The 19,052-nt window shown below is 35.4% G+C and overlaps 1 protein-coding gene across 1 annotated transcript; it reads right to left on the bottom strand.

The window, feature by feature from the left end:
* Window positions 1-277: 277 nt before the first annotated feature.
* On the bottom strand, window positions 278-7,793 carry LOC123664129 (Bardet-Biedl syndrome 5 protein homolog). The gene is made up of 7 exons (XM_045598733.1): window positions 7,729-7,793; window positions 6,466-6,614; window positions 3,657-3,834; window positions 3,143-3,233; window positions 1,900-2,046; window positions 1,010-1,201; window positions 278-562 (listed from the first exon to the last, which is right to left on the bottom strand). The coding sequence occupies exons 1-7, from the start codon at window positions 7,791-7,793 to the stop codon at window positions 344-346; spliced, it is 1,041 nt and encodes a 346-aa protein (XP_045454689.1). The 3' UTR covers window positions 278-343.
* Window positions 7,794-19,052: the final 11,259 nt, after the last annotated feature.

The following is a 19,052-nucleotide window of genomic DNA, read 5'->3' as shown; positions in this document are numbered from 1 at the left end:
TGACTACTAAGAAAAATTAAACCTCCACTTTAACCCGAAGAAGAAGAGGAAGAAAATAAAACCTTCATTTCTATCATGTATTCAATTTATTTTTTCTAATCATTAAGTTCAGTTTATGATTACCGTTTAGGCAAACTTCATGTATAACGATATTTTCACTTATTTACATTGTATAAAATAATTATAACTTGAAACGGCATTTGAAAAAAATAATTACATCGATAGATAATTGAATTTGAAAATTAACCGGTGCAGCTATTTTTTTTAAAGTTTTATAAACCTTTTTTGTAAACGAAGAATTAAGAAAAATGCGCAGAAACTTCGTTTTCTTATGTCTTCTCATCTACGATGCGGTTTGGACTTCAAACAAGCTTTTTAATGTGAAACCGTCTTTCAAAGGCTCAATAGCCAAGCCCAAATAAGGGTTGTAAACTGGCTGTATCTCAGTATCATCTTTATTGAGAGCTTGCTGTGAAGCTAAGTACAAGCTTGGTCCCATCTCGCCACGAGGTTCGCCGATTTCTTCGAACTCTTCTATGACATCATGTGTTGGTTTTGAGACCTTGAAATACAAAATAGTCATTTTTGTACGCGTATATCATATCAAAAATTGACCGCTTCAGCGGAGATCGAATCCGCGTCTCCGACTGACCGTGTCGGCGCTCTAGCCAATTAAGTTATGGAACGATGTACCCCCTAGATCGAAATTTTAGATATGATGATTTTTATATTCGGTTTAAGCGAACCGTGGCGCCGTAGCATGGTGTCGTCTCTTGTCAAAAATTTTCATTGTAATATGAAACTTTGAACAGTTACGGGTTTCTGTAAAGAGCTCACTATAGACGGAATTCAAAAATGTTTAGAATTCCTAATGTGTGGGTAACACAAAAATAAAATCGTACAAATTAAAATAGTCATGATACGAACGTATCAGTCATTATAGTTAAGTATATAGACATATAAATTTAATTTAAATTTGTTATATTAGATTTTTCTTCAAAATCCATACCTCAGTTCCCCAGTTCATTTCAACACCAAAAAATGGTTTTTCAGTGTACGCCTGATGCAAGGTTTGCAGTTCAGTCAGTAGAGGATGCAACCTCTCTTTAGGATCAGCTCGGAAACCCAGCACGTAACCACCGGCCGTAGCTCTGATGATAATTACCAACGCTTCCCCAAATTTGGAGTCTCTTATCGTAATCTGTAATATAATATGTTTTGAAGATTGATTCATTTATGCGAAATACTTATTAATGTCCTGTATATTTCAAGACTACAAGCGTTAAAATTGGAAATGAAAATAATTTTCATGACTTCTATTTATTACAGGACCTAAGAATTTTAGAACAGTAATAGTGAGGATCATAATTTGGTAGTTATATATTGTTATTGTTAGAACAAATATTCGGTATATAATTTACCTTTTCGTTCGAAATATATTAAAAACTGGATTCTGCGGTAAATGGCATGATACTCAGAAGATAAGAGAGGCGTTTATCTTTTCGTTTATAATAAATATTTGTTGGTATCTATGTCAATTGTTACAAAAAAATAATAATTAAAAACGAGTGTGCTTTAGACCACACGACTGAAGTAAAACTTCTTTAGCAATAGGCCTGCACTGTGTCTTAGATATACGAAACGTAGCTGGCTATGAGAGAAAGAGAGAAAGAAAATGTGCGCTGAAACCTCTTCCTCTTGCTTTATTCGCTTCGTCCGATCACACTTTTCGTTACGCTCTCGTCACGCATTAACCAGCTTACACCACAAATCTAGCGTGCGTTTTACTTCAAAAATAAAAGCTAGTAATGATGATACTATTTACTCCTAATATTATTTATTATTAATTACAATTTTTTGTTTCTTTAATAATAACTAATATATTAATAAGAGACTTACACTCTCAATAGTAATATATGGCATCGATATATTAAAGCCGTCGTTTATGTCAGCGTACCACACAATACGCACGTTGCTTACGACCAACGTCCCCAAGCTACCTGATTCGCTTGACAGATTCCATATACCTTGCTCATTAAGACAAATCTGTAAAGTAACAAAATACATAAAAATTTCCATGAAAACTCGTTAAAAAATAAAATATAATAATGACCATCATTGAAAACCATTTAATGTCTCCAGTAGGAATTTCTCCTTTGTTGTGTTCCAGAAACATTTACTATTTGCCCATTGGCGCAGTTTGCAGCGAATCTGTTTTCTGCTCCGGGGGTCATAGGTTTGCTTCCGGCCTCAAGTCTAGTTGTGATATATGTATTTATTTATATAACTATTATATATATTATGTATATGGGGAAAAATATGTAGCTATATCTGTCTGTATAGTCTGTTACTAATAACATAAGCATATCTTAGGAACAGGATCGCTTGTGTTTTACATAGTTAACAATTGAAAACTGTTAGACCACTTAAAACATGTCTATAGCCAATCGATTACTAAAGTAATCAATGTAAATATAATAATAACAGATGAATAAAATAATAAATCTATAAAAAATAAATAAAAAAAAGTGCGTGCGTACAAAGGACACATGTCAGAAGTGATGCTTCTTTGGCAAACTAATTTTTAAGTCTCGTTTATACAAATCTAAAGCTGTATATTTCTGTTCCAGCACTATCTAGTCATGTAGTTTCTATAGTACACGCTAGGTGGCTCTGTTGTTCGACAAAAACGTTGCACATCTTCATGACGTCAATATTATTGCGTTTCATTCGTAAAACTTTTACCCTCATACGCTCACTTCAATGAAAATCATTTTTCTACTGGTATTAAGCTGTGATTTCTTGTTTAAATAATGACAAGCTTTTGATAGGCCTTTGTTTGTTTGTTTAGTATTGTGACTGTTCTAAACAGGGCTTGGTAACAATACCGAGCGTTACCTCTGACGCTCTTATCAATTCCCGCGCAGCTTGACTCGATGCGGGGAGTCGCGCACGTCGAGTTGAAATTTTTTTGCACGGAGCGGCAATATATTTATTTAGTGACGCCAGAGGTAACGTTAACGGTATCGTTACCTAGTCCTAGTTCTAAACAATAAACTGAAATTGATACATTTATTCAAAGCTAACAAATATTGAACTTAGTAAAAATTCCAAGAATTCTTGACAATTTCGTCGTAATTACCTTTTCAAGTGGCAGTACTCTCAACTGCTTGTTATGTATGAACGCTCCTCTTAGTTTTAAATCACGGTACATTCTCGATGCTGCGTACGATCTGAAGCAATTATTATTATTTACTAGCGGTTTGACCAGCTTTAGTTTGAAGGAAAAATTGCCTATAGCCTTTCTCTGTAAATGGTCAATCCAACACAAAAATAATTTTTCGATTCGAACCGTTGATATGTTAGAGATTAAGGCGCACAAACACACCATTTTCTTGTACCTATATATAATTTAAATATATGTACATTATATTCATATTATGCAAGTAGTAAAGCAGGTAACAGTAGGAAACATTTTGCTCAAAATTTGTAGTAGTTCTATATCCAACTTTAGTCTAGACGTTATATTTTTATATCTGCTATGTATGTATTACTCATATAAATGTAACAAAATATGTTATATCAGTCTGCTATTACCTAAAACACAGACAATAAGTTGGCTTGACTGGTCATCAGATAACAAAATTTAAACTCACTTGTGAACGCCAACAACAGACGTGTAGTGTCGTATGCAGTTTGGTGACAAGTTAGTGAAAACGAATTCGTATTTGTTCGTCCTGTAGCCCGCCAGCACGTACAACGCCTGCGTCGTGCCTCTCAGACCAGACTTGACAATCTTCGTGTTCGTTGATATGAAACAATTGAGGCCGATAGCTGGGGATAAATTAAAAAGTTTAAGTAAATAAATAAACGTTTTACATTCAACGGCTCCCAGTACGATTTTCTCCTGTGCCGGGGGTCCGGAAACACACACAATACGCACAGACGCCCAGACCACGACTGGCCTCTAATGGCCTATACAATTGTTAGTAGTGCGCGAGGATCGAGCCCGCCACCGGCAGCGCAACAGCCAGTGTTGTGACTGCTGCGCCAACACGTCTTCAATTATTTGTTTTACGTTCTAGTAGTAGTAAGTTCTATTACTTAAAAGGATTCTTATAGAATGAAAAAATTGAGGAGATAAATTGCCAGCATTTAAGAGGTCAACAGAACAGTCTGCTGTGTTAGTCAGTGTACCTCACCTAGTGCGTGTAGTGTATTAATATGTCTATGATGTAAAAATATTGTCATGTACATGGATTGACTCCTCTGGTTTTTGTCTTCCATTTACATAGAGATTATTCGTAAGAGTGGAAAATGTAGCGGTAAAACCCGAATTTGCTAAACGGTGAAAATAGTACCTATAATTATATCTTTGTGTCATGTGCACTCAAAATACTTATGCACTTGGGATAGTACAAGACAAATTTTAGATGAATTTGCCCTAATATAAACTTCAAAGAAATTTGAAATTTATTTCACATTGAAAGGTTGTATATTTCTTCCAATTTTAATTCCAATATAATTCCTATCGCAACATAAATGACAAAGTTTTGAAGTGACAAACAAACATAAGCAAATCGGGAACCTCCTACTTTTTTTAAGGCGGTCAAAATAGCATACATTATTAACTACAAGAAGTTTAATAAAGAATTTATCGAATTTTTTAATAACTAGCGACCCGCCGCGGCTTCGTATAGTTAGAAAAACTATCAGTGTTCCTCTACTATATTATTTATATATTATAAATATAAACCTTTTTCTGGAATCACTCTATTTACTAAAGAAAACCGCATTAAAATCCGTTGTGTAGTTCTAAAGATCTAAGCATACAGACAGCGGGAAGCGACTGTGTTTTTGTACTATGTAATGATGACACATAGAGAGTCAAGTGATCAATACCAGTTGTGATCACTTCGCCAATATTTGAAAATGTTTCAAATTTGTAAACTGATTGTGTTTGCGAATTACGTCGAATAACTAAAATATTAGCTATCGGGACATTATTAGGTTGTTATTATCCTAGTCGCCTGACACAAGTTGTTACCCAATTGTTTACAATATTAATATCAAACAACAAAATCAAAATTTATTTAATATAGTAGGTTTGAGAAGCACTTGAGCCTTCGTCAATATACAGTGGTATACTATAGTTATTATCTGTTTTACCAGTTGCCTATATAGGTTATCTAGCAAATAAGTTGCTGATAGGATTTAATAGAAGACGGAAACAAATCCTTAGGGCTACTTTTATTTCACTAATAAACTACAATTTTTTTATTCACAGGTAATCGAAATATCGGACATGTAAATTGGAGTTAGATGGTATAAAAATTATCAACCACTATTATCTGTTTGATAGTTTTATTAAGAGTCAGTTAAGCAGGTTCCTAATTTGACGACTACTAATGTCATATTCTATTGAATCGGCTTTAAATTAATTTCTTTTTGTAATTTTAGTTGTATACCTCCTATGTAATGATTGCTATCAGGTGTCATAATAACAACTGGGACCGACAGCTTAACTTGCTTCGAGGCACGATAGGTGATCCTATAGGACAGACAGATCAAGACCCACAAAGACTAAAAGACTAAAATGGCAACATTAAAATAACGTCACTTAAATGACCGAATGTGTTTAAGTACACATTGGAGTTTGAAGTAAACTTGCGTAATTAATATAAAATAAAATGGATATTGTACGCGTTTAAATAACTTGAAGTCCTTATCAAATTGGCCCCAGAAAGAAAAAAACAGTCACATTCCACTTAAGAATACCAAGCAATATATAGTTCTAAATTCAATATTTTCAGTTGCAATTTTTTATTATTATTTTTTTATTTTTTATATCATAATTTTATTTATACAAAATATTATACATATTTACAATTCACAACTTAAGAACTAAATATTTACAGATAGTTTTGGTATAAATCATGTCAGCGTGGAATTGTGCCAAGAATGCTGGCAGCATTTCCCCGTTGAATCGCTATGCCGATTCTCTGGGCAAAAAATGCACCAGCCCTCTTGTCACCAGTTGCAAATTATATTTTTTAATATATTATTCTTCAAGTATCAAACTTGTTACAAAGATTCTTTCTGGTGGATTTGGTCTAGACATGGTTATCTGTATGTAATTTTAAGCTTTGCTTTTATATAATTATTGTGTGTTGTCGTGTGCAATGAAGATCTTTATCATTATTTCAATATATATTTCCACTAGGTAATGGATATAAATAAATAATTAAGCGCGTCACACTCAACGGCCCCCACTAGGATTTTCTTTTGTGTCAGGGGTCTGGAACATACACACGTACAAATGATACACGTACAATGACCACGACAAACGTCTGTATGGCTTATACAAACGTTTGTCATGAACGGTAATCGAAATCGCGACCGCAAGCGTAACAGCTAGTGTTGTGATCGTTGTGCCAACGCATTGCAAGTACATAAGCTACATACATAAATTAATCCGCGGTGATCCCAGTGAATGCCATATGACTCTCAAGTTGGTGACCACCAACCTTCCCTTCATGCCGCTGTTGCCCTTCGTGTCTTCTATCGGCTCTATACGGTCGAATACCTTCTCACCAGACCGGAGCTTCAGATAGCTAAATAGAGCATTTTATGTGTCAATATATAACTATATAGTAAAAATACTTCACACTCAAATTAAGGGATAACACTACCACTTTGGAATTTATAAAGCCGGCCGATGGCGGGATAGCCATCCAACTGCTGGCTTTGAAATACACAGGCCAAAGACGGGCCCAGCGTGGTGACTATGGGAAACACACATGAGTTCACGCCATTTTTGTCGCGAACTTGTGGAGGCCTATGTCCAGCAGTGGACTGCGATAGGCTGAAGTGAGTGACACTCAAACTCTTCCCGCAGGCCATAAGTCGTGTGTCTGGCATTCCGCAATACAAGCAGAACACAAGCACAAACGCCCAGAAAAAGACAAGTATATATATGTATGGCCTATAAATATTTTATCAATTGCGGTGATCGAACTAGCGATCGCTACGGTAAGTGACGCATCAGTAAGTTAATGTGACCACTGTACCAATGCGTTATCAAAAAATGTTAACTCAGAATTTTTCAAGAAATAACTTTTTCCAATATTTGTTTCGGAGTCTAGTATGAAATGATTTATACTCGTTTTATGTCCATTTAATTGAATGTGGGACAAGTTTTTTTTTCGATGCGCTAGTGTGGCTAAATATTACACATAATTGTACATATTGCATTAATTTTATAGTTAAATGTTCAAATGAAAAAATAATTTACATACGGACAAGCTTAATTCAGATAATTTTAATATATGTAATAACTAGCAATAGACAAATATAAAGCAAATAAAAAAAAACAAAATAAAAAATATATTAAGAACTAGCTGACCCGGCGAACTTCGTATCGCCTAACACAAACTTTATCGTATTATCACAAATCTTTTATATGGGAGTATAGAAAAGTGTTGTTTTTAGACTTTTTCAGGAAATTAAAATTTTTTTTTTTTAGAATTTTTCTCTCCGTAAGAACCATCCTCGTACTTCAAGGAACATTTTAAAAAAAGAATTAGCGAAATCGGTCCAACGGTTCTCGAGTTTTGCGCTTAGCAACACATTTTGCGATTCATTTTTATATATAAGATAATAGTAAAGTTCACGAAATCAGAACTATATGAACAGGAAAAATATCGTTGAAAACAAACAATAACTCACTCGAAAGGCAGATCGAACAGCACCTCGCGGTCTTCCCATACAACACCTTTTTTAGCTTTCGACATTTTACATATTATTTCACAAAAGGTATTTAACAGTATTTTTGTAAAAATATACTGTACGTATTCGATTTGTATTTATTCTAGCTACCATGGCAACGGTGGCGAATAAAACAGCGAAAAACAGCGCTGTTAAAAGCTTAAAGCGCTGTCGACTTAGAATTAAGAATTTGATGGTCTAAGAGTAAATTAAATGAGTACATACTGTTTTGAATTCCATAGCAAAATGGTATCAACATTATGAGCAAGGCTCCGATGTCCGTCCGCTGATATTTGAAAACGTGGGTAGTCCATTATTATTTTTTATCTGTTTTAATAAATATTTAAATTATGCTAATTGATTTGTTATTGTGTCATAAATCAAATGATTGCTTGTAAACTTTATGTAAATATCAATTTTTTGTAATGAATTAGGAAGTTAATTTTATACGATATCCAGTGAATCAGACAAACAAAAATATTTTTTTATAAACTTTAGCGTCGACACGTCCTATTCCAAAATGGCCGCTTAAATCTTGAACGGACAAAAGTTTAAGCGTCACTAAATGTAAAAAAAAATTCTATTTGAATAATAGAAGATATAATTTTATTATTACTTTTTAAGTGAAACTAACAAACAAAAATATTTTTCTAATAATTTTGGCGCTTAAATATCCAAAATGACTCAGTAGTAACTCTATTAACGCTAAACTGTCAAATTCAAAAGTTAAACGTCACTTAAATATAAAGGACAAGTTAGTAATCGACGAAAACATCTTAAAAGGTCCAATATTATCGGATTTGTCGAAATTTTCGTTTCAAGTTTTAATTTACCGCCATTTTGACGTTTTAGTTTAACGTAATTGTTATGACGTTTTCGTGGGCCTTGTAAAATGAATTAATATAGATAATAAATTCTAGTTAAGTTTTTAACTGCTTTCAATTTTAAGTACAGTTTTCACGCTCAGTTAAGTATATTCACGTTAAGAAAATGGTCATTAATTCCTGTTACTTATTTTAACTAATGAACGATCTGAAGGGCTTACTTCATCCAGTTAATTTTAACACGGCGTTCTAATTTACTTCGATTAAATTGATCAAAGGCCACGGATAAGGTAAATGACAGCGTTGAGTTACTATTTTCTTAACCCGAATAGACTAGAGTCATGTATACTTATCGACATCATAAGATAGTATAAAACAAAGTCCCTTCCCGCTGTCTGTATGCTTAGATCTTTAAAACTACGCAACAGATTTTGATGCGGTTTTCTTGAGTTAATAGAGGGATTCCAGAGGAAGATTTATATGTATAATACATACATAATATAGTAAAGGAACACTGATAGTTTTTGCAACAGTGCGAAGCTGGGGTGGGTCGCTAGTAGCTAATAATTCATTTAAGTGTTCCACTGAATTGTTATGAAATTATTTTATTACTTTTATTATAATTTTTTATAGACCATTAAATCCAAATCATAAATAAAAATGTTGAAGTCAACTATTAAAAAAAATAACGGTATAGGCAGCTAAAAATTTATTAAGTAAAACTATTTTTACGTTCCGAAGCCCATCTACAAAAAAAGTGATACAAAGACAATAAATATCAATTTGAGTTACTTTATATATAGGAAGGGTCATTTAAAACTGCGCGAATGGGCGACATCATAATCGTTGACAACCGATGGACGCCCACTATTGGACACGGGCAAGAAGCTTATACAAAATACGACATACGTCTTTTACAAGTTCTTCTATCTTTCGCGATCTAGCGCCTTTTGCATTCAGCGGCTGCCAGCGACTCGTTTGATGTCATTCTTGCATGGGACACGGCCTGTAACAAAACACTTAAAGAGAAATATAATTCAAATAACATTAATTTATTATTATATAATATTCATAGAATTTATATTAATTTAATAACTAAATAAGTGAGATTAAAACGATAATTTAAGAATAATAAAAGTAATCAGAAAACGTTGAAATTTCTTGTAGCTTGAAGATTCATTGCTTAGTTAGTGATTTTTTTTATTAAAAGGTGCAACAGTAGGTAAGTAAAGCATGGCCACATTCTTAAGCACGTAATCGAAAAGAAAATTTGCAACGTGTGTCTGATTCGAAGAAATAATTAAGAATGAAAATGGTAGCTGAAGATCTACTCAAATGAAAGTTTTTTAATAATTATTTATAAATAATATATTGACGACGAGTTGGCGCAGCAGTAGTCTAAAATAAATACATGAAAATAACTCATTCTTAACACAAGAGATAAGACTATCAAAATACGAAGTTTTGACTGACGTAGGGCACAGCAGGAAATTTCCTGCTCAAAATATGGAGCAGCCCGACTGGGGTAGTACCTCGACCTTACAGAAGATCACAGCTAAATAATACTGCTTTCAAGCAGTGTTGTGTTCCTGTTGGTGAGTAAGGTGATCAGAGCTCCTGGGAAAATTGGGGATAGAGTCGGCAACGCGCTTGCGTTGCTTCTGGTGTTGCAGGCGTTTATAGGCTATGGTAATCGCTTACCTTCAGGTGAGCCGTACGCTTGTTTGCCCAATTGTATGATAAAAAAGAAGCAGCGTTTGCTACACTTACTATGCAATAAAGATATTTTGTAAATTTATAATTAGCATTGTGCTCTCTCACCATAACAGGTAGTAAATGAAAATCAGTCGATCTTTGATCTTTTAGTACTGAGTTTCATGCCCTTTTGTGATTCTGAAGCACATATACACTGTAATATTATTAATCGAGTGTAATATTATTGATGCTATTAAGACATTTTATTTGTTACTATTATTTTAACTCCTTTAACTTTGGTTGTGGAATGTGGAATTGTGAATAAAGTTTTTATATATCTATCTATCTAACTAACTTTTTTCTAAGTCCTTACAATCTTAAAACCATAAAAGAAAAGGATTAAACGCGTTCGTTATTAACTTTTAATTGGACAATTTTACGCATCTGTCTTTACTTAACTCAACTTAATTAATTACTTAAGTCAATTACGAAGTGGTTTATCGAAAACAAACTAAATTGATCTTTAAATTTTAGGGAGTAAGGATAATTGATCAGCAAACGAACAAAGTTCCCGTATAATAGAGATCTCAAATTCGGAAATTCTTTTATTCGAAATATTATTTTAGGGGAAATTCAATTGTAATGAAATTGTTTGATTCAATTTTTTATTCGTTGATACTTTAAACCGACGATTCCGGTTCTCTTGAGGTTTTTTTTTTATTTAAAACTTTGTTCGCTCTAAAGCAATAGGAAATATCTTGGCCAAAACGTAGAACAGTCCGACTGGGTAAGCGCCTCAACTTTAAAGAAGATCACAACCAAATAATGCTGATTTTAAGTAGCGTGATGTCCTTGTTGTGAGTAGCATAGCTAGAACTCTTAGACTTGGGCAGTGTTCATATCAAAGGAAGGATTGGCAATGTGCTTCTTTTTTACTTGTCAATTTTCTGGTGTTGCTACAGTACCTATTTGTAATCACGAGGAAAGTACATTACCACCGTATAATACTAGCGTTTCTGGGTTGAGATATAGCAGGAAATACCTTCTCACTTGACTTCAGTATCGACTATAGCCTGCCTTCTAAATTGAAACAAAAAATTGTTTAATTTTCAGAATTGTTAGTTTTACTAAAAATTTAACCAGTTGCCCGCGACTTCATTCACAAGAAAAAAAAAACGATAACCTTTTTTGTTATTTAATACAATACCTAGTGCTATTTATTATCCTATTCTTAATTTTCGTATTTTATTCTCAATAAAAACAAAGCGTTAAAATGCGAAAAACGTAAAGATATGCGAACATCTTTTCGAAAAGTCCAAATTATTAAGACGTCGTCAGTTAAACAGCGAACAGGTAAGTGGCGAACTAATCCATTACATACCTGCCATTAACTGTGAACATAATAAATGAAACCGTTTCCGTTTTTATTTCCTCAGTTTATTGCGTCCATAAATAAACATTAGGGGTTTATGAAGCGTATAAAAACGGGACGCGAATTTTTAACCCTCAGTACCGAACTGTACGACTTAGTGAAATGTGAGAGGTTTAGAACTTTTTCTGAACTCCGTTTTTTTTTTTATTATTATACAACTAGGGTGACAAACAAGCGTACAGCCCACCTGATGGTAAGCGGCTACCGTATCTTATGTATGCACGCAACACCAGGAGTAGCGTAAGTGTTTTGCCGATCCTACACCTAACCCTTTCTAGTAGTTTTAGCTATCTAACTCACTATAGGAATATATGTAACACTGAAAGCGGTGTTATTTTTTTTTTATGTCACTAGGTCGGCAAACAAGCGTACGGCACACCTGATGGTAAGCGATTACCGTAGCTTATAGACGCCTGCAACACCAGAAGCATCGCACGTTGCCGACCCAGTCCCTAATCCCCCCAGGAGCTCTGGTCACCTTACTCACCAACGGGAACACAATACTGCTTGAAAACAGTATTATTTAGCTGTGATCTTCTGTAAGGTCGAGGTACCCCAGTCGGGCTGCTCCATATTTTGAGCAGGAAATTCCTGCTGTGCCCTACCTCAGTTAAATTCTGTAAATGTAAGGTACTTCATTAGTCGAAACAAATTTTGCCTTGAACAGCGATGTTGTTGACTAACGCCTACCTTGAAATAGAGAAAAAAATAAAAATAAAAATTTGCATGTATTAGAGTAAAAAAGGACATGGGTTCATAAGCCCGTGGATGTATAAGACTTGTTAAAAAAAAAAAAAAAAAACAAATTTTGAGCAGGATATTTCCTGATGTGCTCTTATTAGAATTCGACTGTCATATTTTTGTCACAGAGGAAGATGATCGGATTCCAAATGATTTTTTGAAGTTATACTTCTTTTGGCACGTTGGTGAAAAATGCTGAGAGTAACTGACTGTAGTAAGAAACTGACACCCTGAAGTGAGCTAGTCAACGAAGAAGAAGTTAGCAACGTGAAGTTAGCTAGCCAATGAAGTATAACTTCTCACGTGTGTATATAAGTACACACACTTTTTTGTTTATTTTATAAATTCTACGCAAAATAGTGACATAAGATATAATTTGAAATAGTCGCAGTTAAATTACATTTCTTGAACCGGTGGCCTTATTGCTTATACTGTGATCTCTTCCAGGCAACTTTGGGCAAAGGACTAAAGTAATTTTACTTCAGGTTGATATATTTCATTTATTTTATTGTACTGTGTTTATCAATTGCAATTATTATTTTTATTTGTATTAATCGATACCATATTGGAAAATATTGTTGTGTTAAATATTCTTTTCATTGAGTTAAATATAAAAAAAAGAAAATAGGTTGAATGGAGTTTACGTATTTTAGTAACTTATTATTGATTTATTTATACATTATTAAATAAAACATAAACATTACATACTATACACTACTAAAAACTTAACCAACTTTATTTTTAGAGTGTCGCACTCGTCAGACACAAAACGCCTGTGCATGTACAGACTGCTCGGAATTAAATCATTTATTTATTTATTTATAGAATACCAACAAAGTATACAGTCGCCATATTTCAAGTACATCATACAATAACAGTAACTAATAAAATACATAAGTAACATACACATGGTAAGAAGTCAAGATAGTGTTATACATTACAATTAGCTACAGTAAAAGTATAAAAAAAAAACAAAGAATTAAAGAGTATAATATTTATATTTACGTTTATATATTTTTCAATCATTGCAAAAAATAGTTCCCAATGATTAATTTCCATATAATAAATTGAAGATCTATGTTACTAATGTATTATATAATAGTTAATTATATTTTGCCTTGTTAGCTTGTTTCCTTTGATGCTATTTTTACGTTAATCAAATGTTTATTTAAGGAAATACCTTCTTAGACGCATATCGCGTTTATTTACTGTTATCAATGAGTACAATACCTATTTTGAGAAATAAAAATAACAGGATTTGAATATACTATCTAACGACTGAAGGCATTGTCATGTCTTGCAAACTGTCAAACGCTTAAATAAAAAAATAAAAAAATCGTAACATCTTGTACAAGTCCAATTTTCGGCAAAATTTTCTTAAATTATCATTTCGTAAGAACTCTTTAATTTATATTAGAAAACATAAACAAATCAGCTAGGATTGATCCAGCTGTTCTATTGTTTAGCGCTTTGAAAAACATCGCTTAGATTTATTTATATTTATATTGTATGCTGTGTGGTTACGATATTAAGAATATAGCCACCCTCTCTCTTCCGTGGGTATCGTAAGAGGCGACTAAGGGACAACACAGTTCCACTACCGCCTTGGAACTTAAAAAGCCGACCGATGGCGGGATAACCATCTAACTCCTGGGTTTGAAATGCACAGGCGAAGACGGCCAGCAGCGTCTTCGGTGCGACAAAGCCAGCCCTGCGGTCACCAACCCGCCTGCCTAGCGTGGTGACTATGCGCAACACACATGAGTTCACGCATTTTTGGCGCGAACTTGTGGAGGCCTATACCCAGAAGTGGACTGCAATATGCTGGAATGATGATGATGATGATGATATTGTTTGATCGATTCAGCTTGTAACATCCAATTGTTACGCATAGGCCTCCTTCTCCATGAAGGAGAAGGGTCCAAGCTTAACCACCACGTTGCTCTACTGCGGCTTGGCGGAGTCTCTATTATAAGTAACGATCGCTATCAGGTATCCACAATAACAACCGGGACCGACTGCTTAACGTGCTCTTCGAGGCATGGTGGGGAGACCCACAAGGACAAATAACCAGACCTGAACGAAGTATTAGTACAATGGCAAATATCCATCCCGAGCGAGATTCGAACCCGTCATCGTCATTGTATGTGCGTCCACACGCGTCCTACACCAAACCGATGTCATGTGTTTATTAATACAAATGTGTGTCAAATACATCATAATATCATCATAGCTCAATCTCTCTTCTCCTTTAAAAAATACCTTAAACTACATTATTTGTCACTAAGCACGTCATGATCGCCTATATCGTCTTTGTATGATATAATATATATTAACTATGTGTGTATATATATATTATATATTGTCTATTAGTACTTTGTTCGAGTATTCTAATTCGCACACCAATCGTTTGTTTACTTTCTAACTGCAGTTTCTGTTTCGTGTCCTATACCCAAAGGTTGTCTGGAAGAGATCGCTCTTTCAGCGATAAGACCGCCTTTGTATATCTTTCATTTTATGTTTTTTTCTCTGTTGTTTCTTTTAATGGTGTACAACAAAGAGTATTATTATACATGGTAAAGTGGGCATTGTTCTTTTTTTATTGATCTAATCTATTTTTATGCATAATAAAATAAAAAAATTAGCATTCTGTATTCCTTTTCTAATTAGACTATAAGTGTACGAAATTTCAAACTTCTTCGTCCCCGTAATTTTCGTAAAAATGAGTAAAATTTTTTTTTAAAATCCGTACCCCTTTTTACGAATTTTTCAAATTTTAGATAATAAAAACAATACATCAAAGATAATTTGTCGTAACAATAACACCCATTCTTGGTTGAATTTGTAACTTTTACAAATTCACTTAACTTTCAAACAGCCCTTATCATAACTAAGTAGGAGCAAAAATACTTTTTCCTCAATCCTTTAATAATGGAACTTACACCCGCCAGTTGGCCAGGTGGCGGCACTGCAGTGGTTTTATTAAAAACCCTACTCTCTCGAGGTTACACTGAAATTCTAAATTACATAAATTAGAAAAAAAAGCAAAATCAAGACGAAGTTTCTTAATTAAATAACCAAATGTAAATTAATCTACTGCAATAAACGACGGGATAGATTTCAATTTCGCTTCAGCCTGTAATATCCCACTACTGGGCATAGGCCTCTTTCCCCATGTATCAGATCAGAGCTTAATCCACCATGCTGCTCCAATGCGGGTTGGCGGATATATTCCCTACTATGAGTAACGATCGCTATTAGGTGTACATGATAAAAACCGGGACCGACGACTTAACGTGCTCTCCGAGGCACGGTGGGGAGACCCACAAGGACTGCACAAACACCCAGACCACGGCAAACACCTGTATGGCCAATATAAATGTTTGTTATGTGCGGGGATCGAACCCGCAACCGCCAGCGCAACAGGTACAATCTATGGCTGTGACCGCTCCGCCAACGCGGCGTTGTTAGTATATACTAATTGACATCATCGTACAGTATATGTGGTGGATTTAGTGGCGCTGTGTCTCTTGCAATATTTCACTTTTATAATAAAATACACTATTTGAAGAGTAACTCCGGAGTTCCTTCATGATTCTTTACTGCATAATCTACATTCTGAATCGGTGGTAGCCTTAATTTTATCTAAAATTAAGTATTTTTTTTAATACAATTAAGTCCGCGAGACAAGATTAAGGTTCATCTGATGGTAAGCGATTACTGTATTATAATATTTATACACGCTAGCAGCACCAGAATCATCGCAAGCGCGTTGCCGACCCTACCCCCAATCTCCCCCAGAAGCTCTGATCACTTTACTCACTACATGAACGCAACACTTATTGACATTATATATCTTTGGGGATTTTCTTGCTGATTCTTCTCTGCAGAATCTACATTCCGAATCGGTGGTAGCTTTACTTCTACAAATATAATAATTGATTTTTAAAGTTTTAATTTGTAAAATGACGATCGAAAATGCTCTTGGAGCCTATTTGAATAAAGCTGATTTTGATTTTGATTTTGATTTTGATCTCAGTGTAATGTCATAATTAAAGTAAATACAATTTTAATTTGTAAAATAAAGATTCAAAGGGATTTTGAGGTTTGTTTGAATTTAATGCTAGCCGATTTAATGCCTACCCCATCAACCATCAACCATCAGCTTCAACCATCAACGTTGTATATATTTAACTTACTTAATATATTTAATAAAAAATGATCGCCCTGATAAGTGCTCTAAGATTCAAACGAATATCTTCAAAGAGAAATTATTCCCTCGGTCATTTCGCCGTTTGCAAAATTTCTTTATTTACTTCCCTCAAACAAAAGAAATATTATTTGACATCACGGAGCTCTCGAGACTATTGTTCGGGAAGACGGCGACGTTACGACGTTTTTTCTTTTATCGAATCAAAACAACCTTTTTGTGAATTCTGTTCCGGGTAATTCTAAACATTTTTGCTTTAATTAGGTACGTGTTTATGTCTTGGGACAGAGTAGAAATATCTTATTTAAAATCTAGGGGAGCACGACTAGGCGACGAAGAATACGACACAATATTTTTATTAGGGGAGTGTTGAGCTCACAACTCTGAAGCAAAAAGCTGACTCGAAGTTGGCTGTACCAATGAGTTAGTTACAATCGTCGCTTTAAGTCGTATTGCACTTACAAGGGTGTAACTATTGAATATTACAATACTTTATACTAGGTTGACGAAAAAAACAGCGGTGGAATTGTTATAGGAATTTAAAATCAATATTTTAACTAAGAAAGAATTTAGCTAGCCAGCGGACCTTTTTTATACAACTATATAATTACACAATTGTGTATAAAAAAACCGGCTTCAATTACATCGACAAGTAATAAACGTAGGTAGACGAAAAAATACTAAAATAAATACGCATTATCAAATATCGCTCAAAAAGTACTCATCAGATCTCGATGAAATTTAAACGAGACTATGCGACAAGCACCAGCTATTGATTACAAAATGTTCATCGGAATCTGCCCACCTAAAAAAAAAGGATGTGTAATATATCGACGAAAAAATGGTAAAGTAAATGCGCATAATTAGAAATTACTCTAAAAGCACTGATCAGATCTCGATTAAATTAAAATTAATTAATTAACCTTTTGATTAATAAAAAACATCGAATTCGCTCAACCTTATCAAAAGTTCTGAGGTAACATACATAAAAAAATCAAATTGAGAACCTCCTTCGTTTTTGAAGCCGATGAAAAGTCAAATATACGTATATTATATTATGTATCGATGTGCTGTGTGGTTACGGCACTAAAGAATTTAGCCACCCCATCTCTTCCCGTGGGTGTCGTAAGAGGCGACTAAGGGATAGCACAGTTCCACTACCATCTTGGAACTTAAAAGGCCGACCGATGGCGGGATAGCCATCCAACTGCTGGCTTTTTAAATGCACAGACCGAGGACGGGCAGCAGCGTCTTCGGTGCGACAAAGTCAGCCCTGCGGTCACCAACCCGCCTGCCCAGCGTGGTGACTATGGGCGAAAACCCCCATGAGTTCGAACTTAAAAATAAGGCCCTCAGTTCCCGGCAGCCCCACTATTCACGCCTACGGCAGCGGCCGTGGTAACGGTGGGGTAGAGGGTGCCAAGTATCACCGGGGTACGGGAGGCTGCCATAGAAAAATATTCCTGGCTACGTATAATGGACGCACGCTACGGTTGGACCATCACCTCACCGAACTTGAGGTAGAACTTAGTCACATTAAGTGGAGCATACTGGGGTTGTCTGAAGTCCGAAGAGAGGGAGAGGACACGATGATCCTGCACTCCGGGCACTTGTTCTACTTCCGTGAAGGTGATGGGCTTTCCCAAGGTGGCGTCGGTTTTCTGGTTCACAAGACTCTCACTAACAACGTTGTGGAAGTCAGTAGTGTGTCGACCCGGGTAGCGTACCTTGTACTTAAGCTCACCGACAGGTACTCCCTGAAAGTGATACAGGTATATGCGCCGACCTCGGCACACTCTGATGATGAAGTCGAAGCCTTGTATGAAGATATTACAAGGGCCATACATGGCACTACTTCGACCTTCTACAGCGTTGTTATGGGAGACTTCAACGCTAAAGTGGGAGTACAAGGCCGCGACGGATCGAGCATCGGACCACACGGATTGGGGCACAGGAATCACAGGGGGCAGACGCTTGTCAACTTCCTCGAATCGGAGGGGCTCTTCTTGATGAACTCATTTTTTGAGAAGAAGCCCCAAAGGAGTTGGACATGGCAAAGCCCCGATACTGTGACGAGGAACGAGATAGATTTCATCATAGCGGATAAAAGGCATATATTCAGAGATGTCTCAGTGGTTAACAGGTTTAACACCGGCAGCGACCACCGGCTAGTACGGGGCACTCTGAATATATGTCTCCGAAAGGAGCGGACCCGCTTGATGAAATCTACTCTCCGACCTACGCTGCCCCAAATACTATGTGGCTCCGAGCAGTTTCAGTTGGAACTCCAAAACCGATTCGATTCGCTGGAAACTACTAGCGACGTGGACGAGATAACCGACAACGTGGTGAAGACGGTGTGTACACTGGGTCGCAGGCACTT

This window comes from Melitaea cinxia, chromosome 21 (assembly GCF_905220565.1).
Source record: "Melitaea cinxia chromosome 21, ilMelCinx1.1, whole genome shotgun sequence".
In the NCBI taxonomy this organism is placed as follows: domain Eukaryota; kingdom Metazoa; phylum Arthropoda; class Insecta; order Lepidoptera; family Nymphalidae; genus Melitaea; species Melitaea cinxia.
This window is presented reverse-complemented; position numbering and strand designations above follow the sequence as displayed.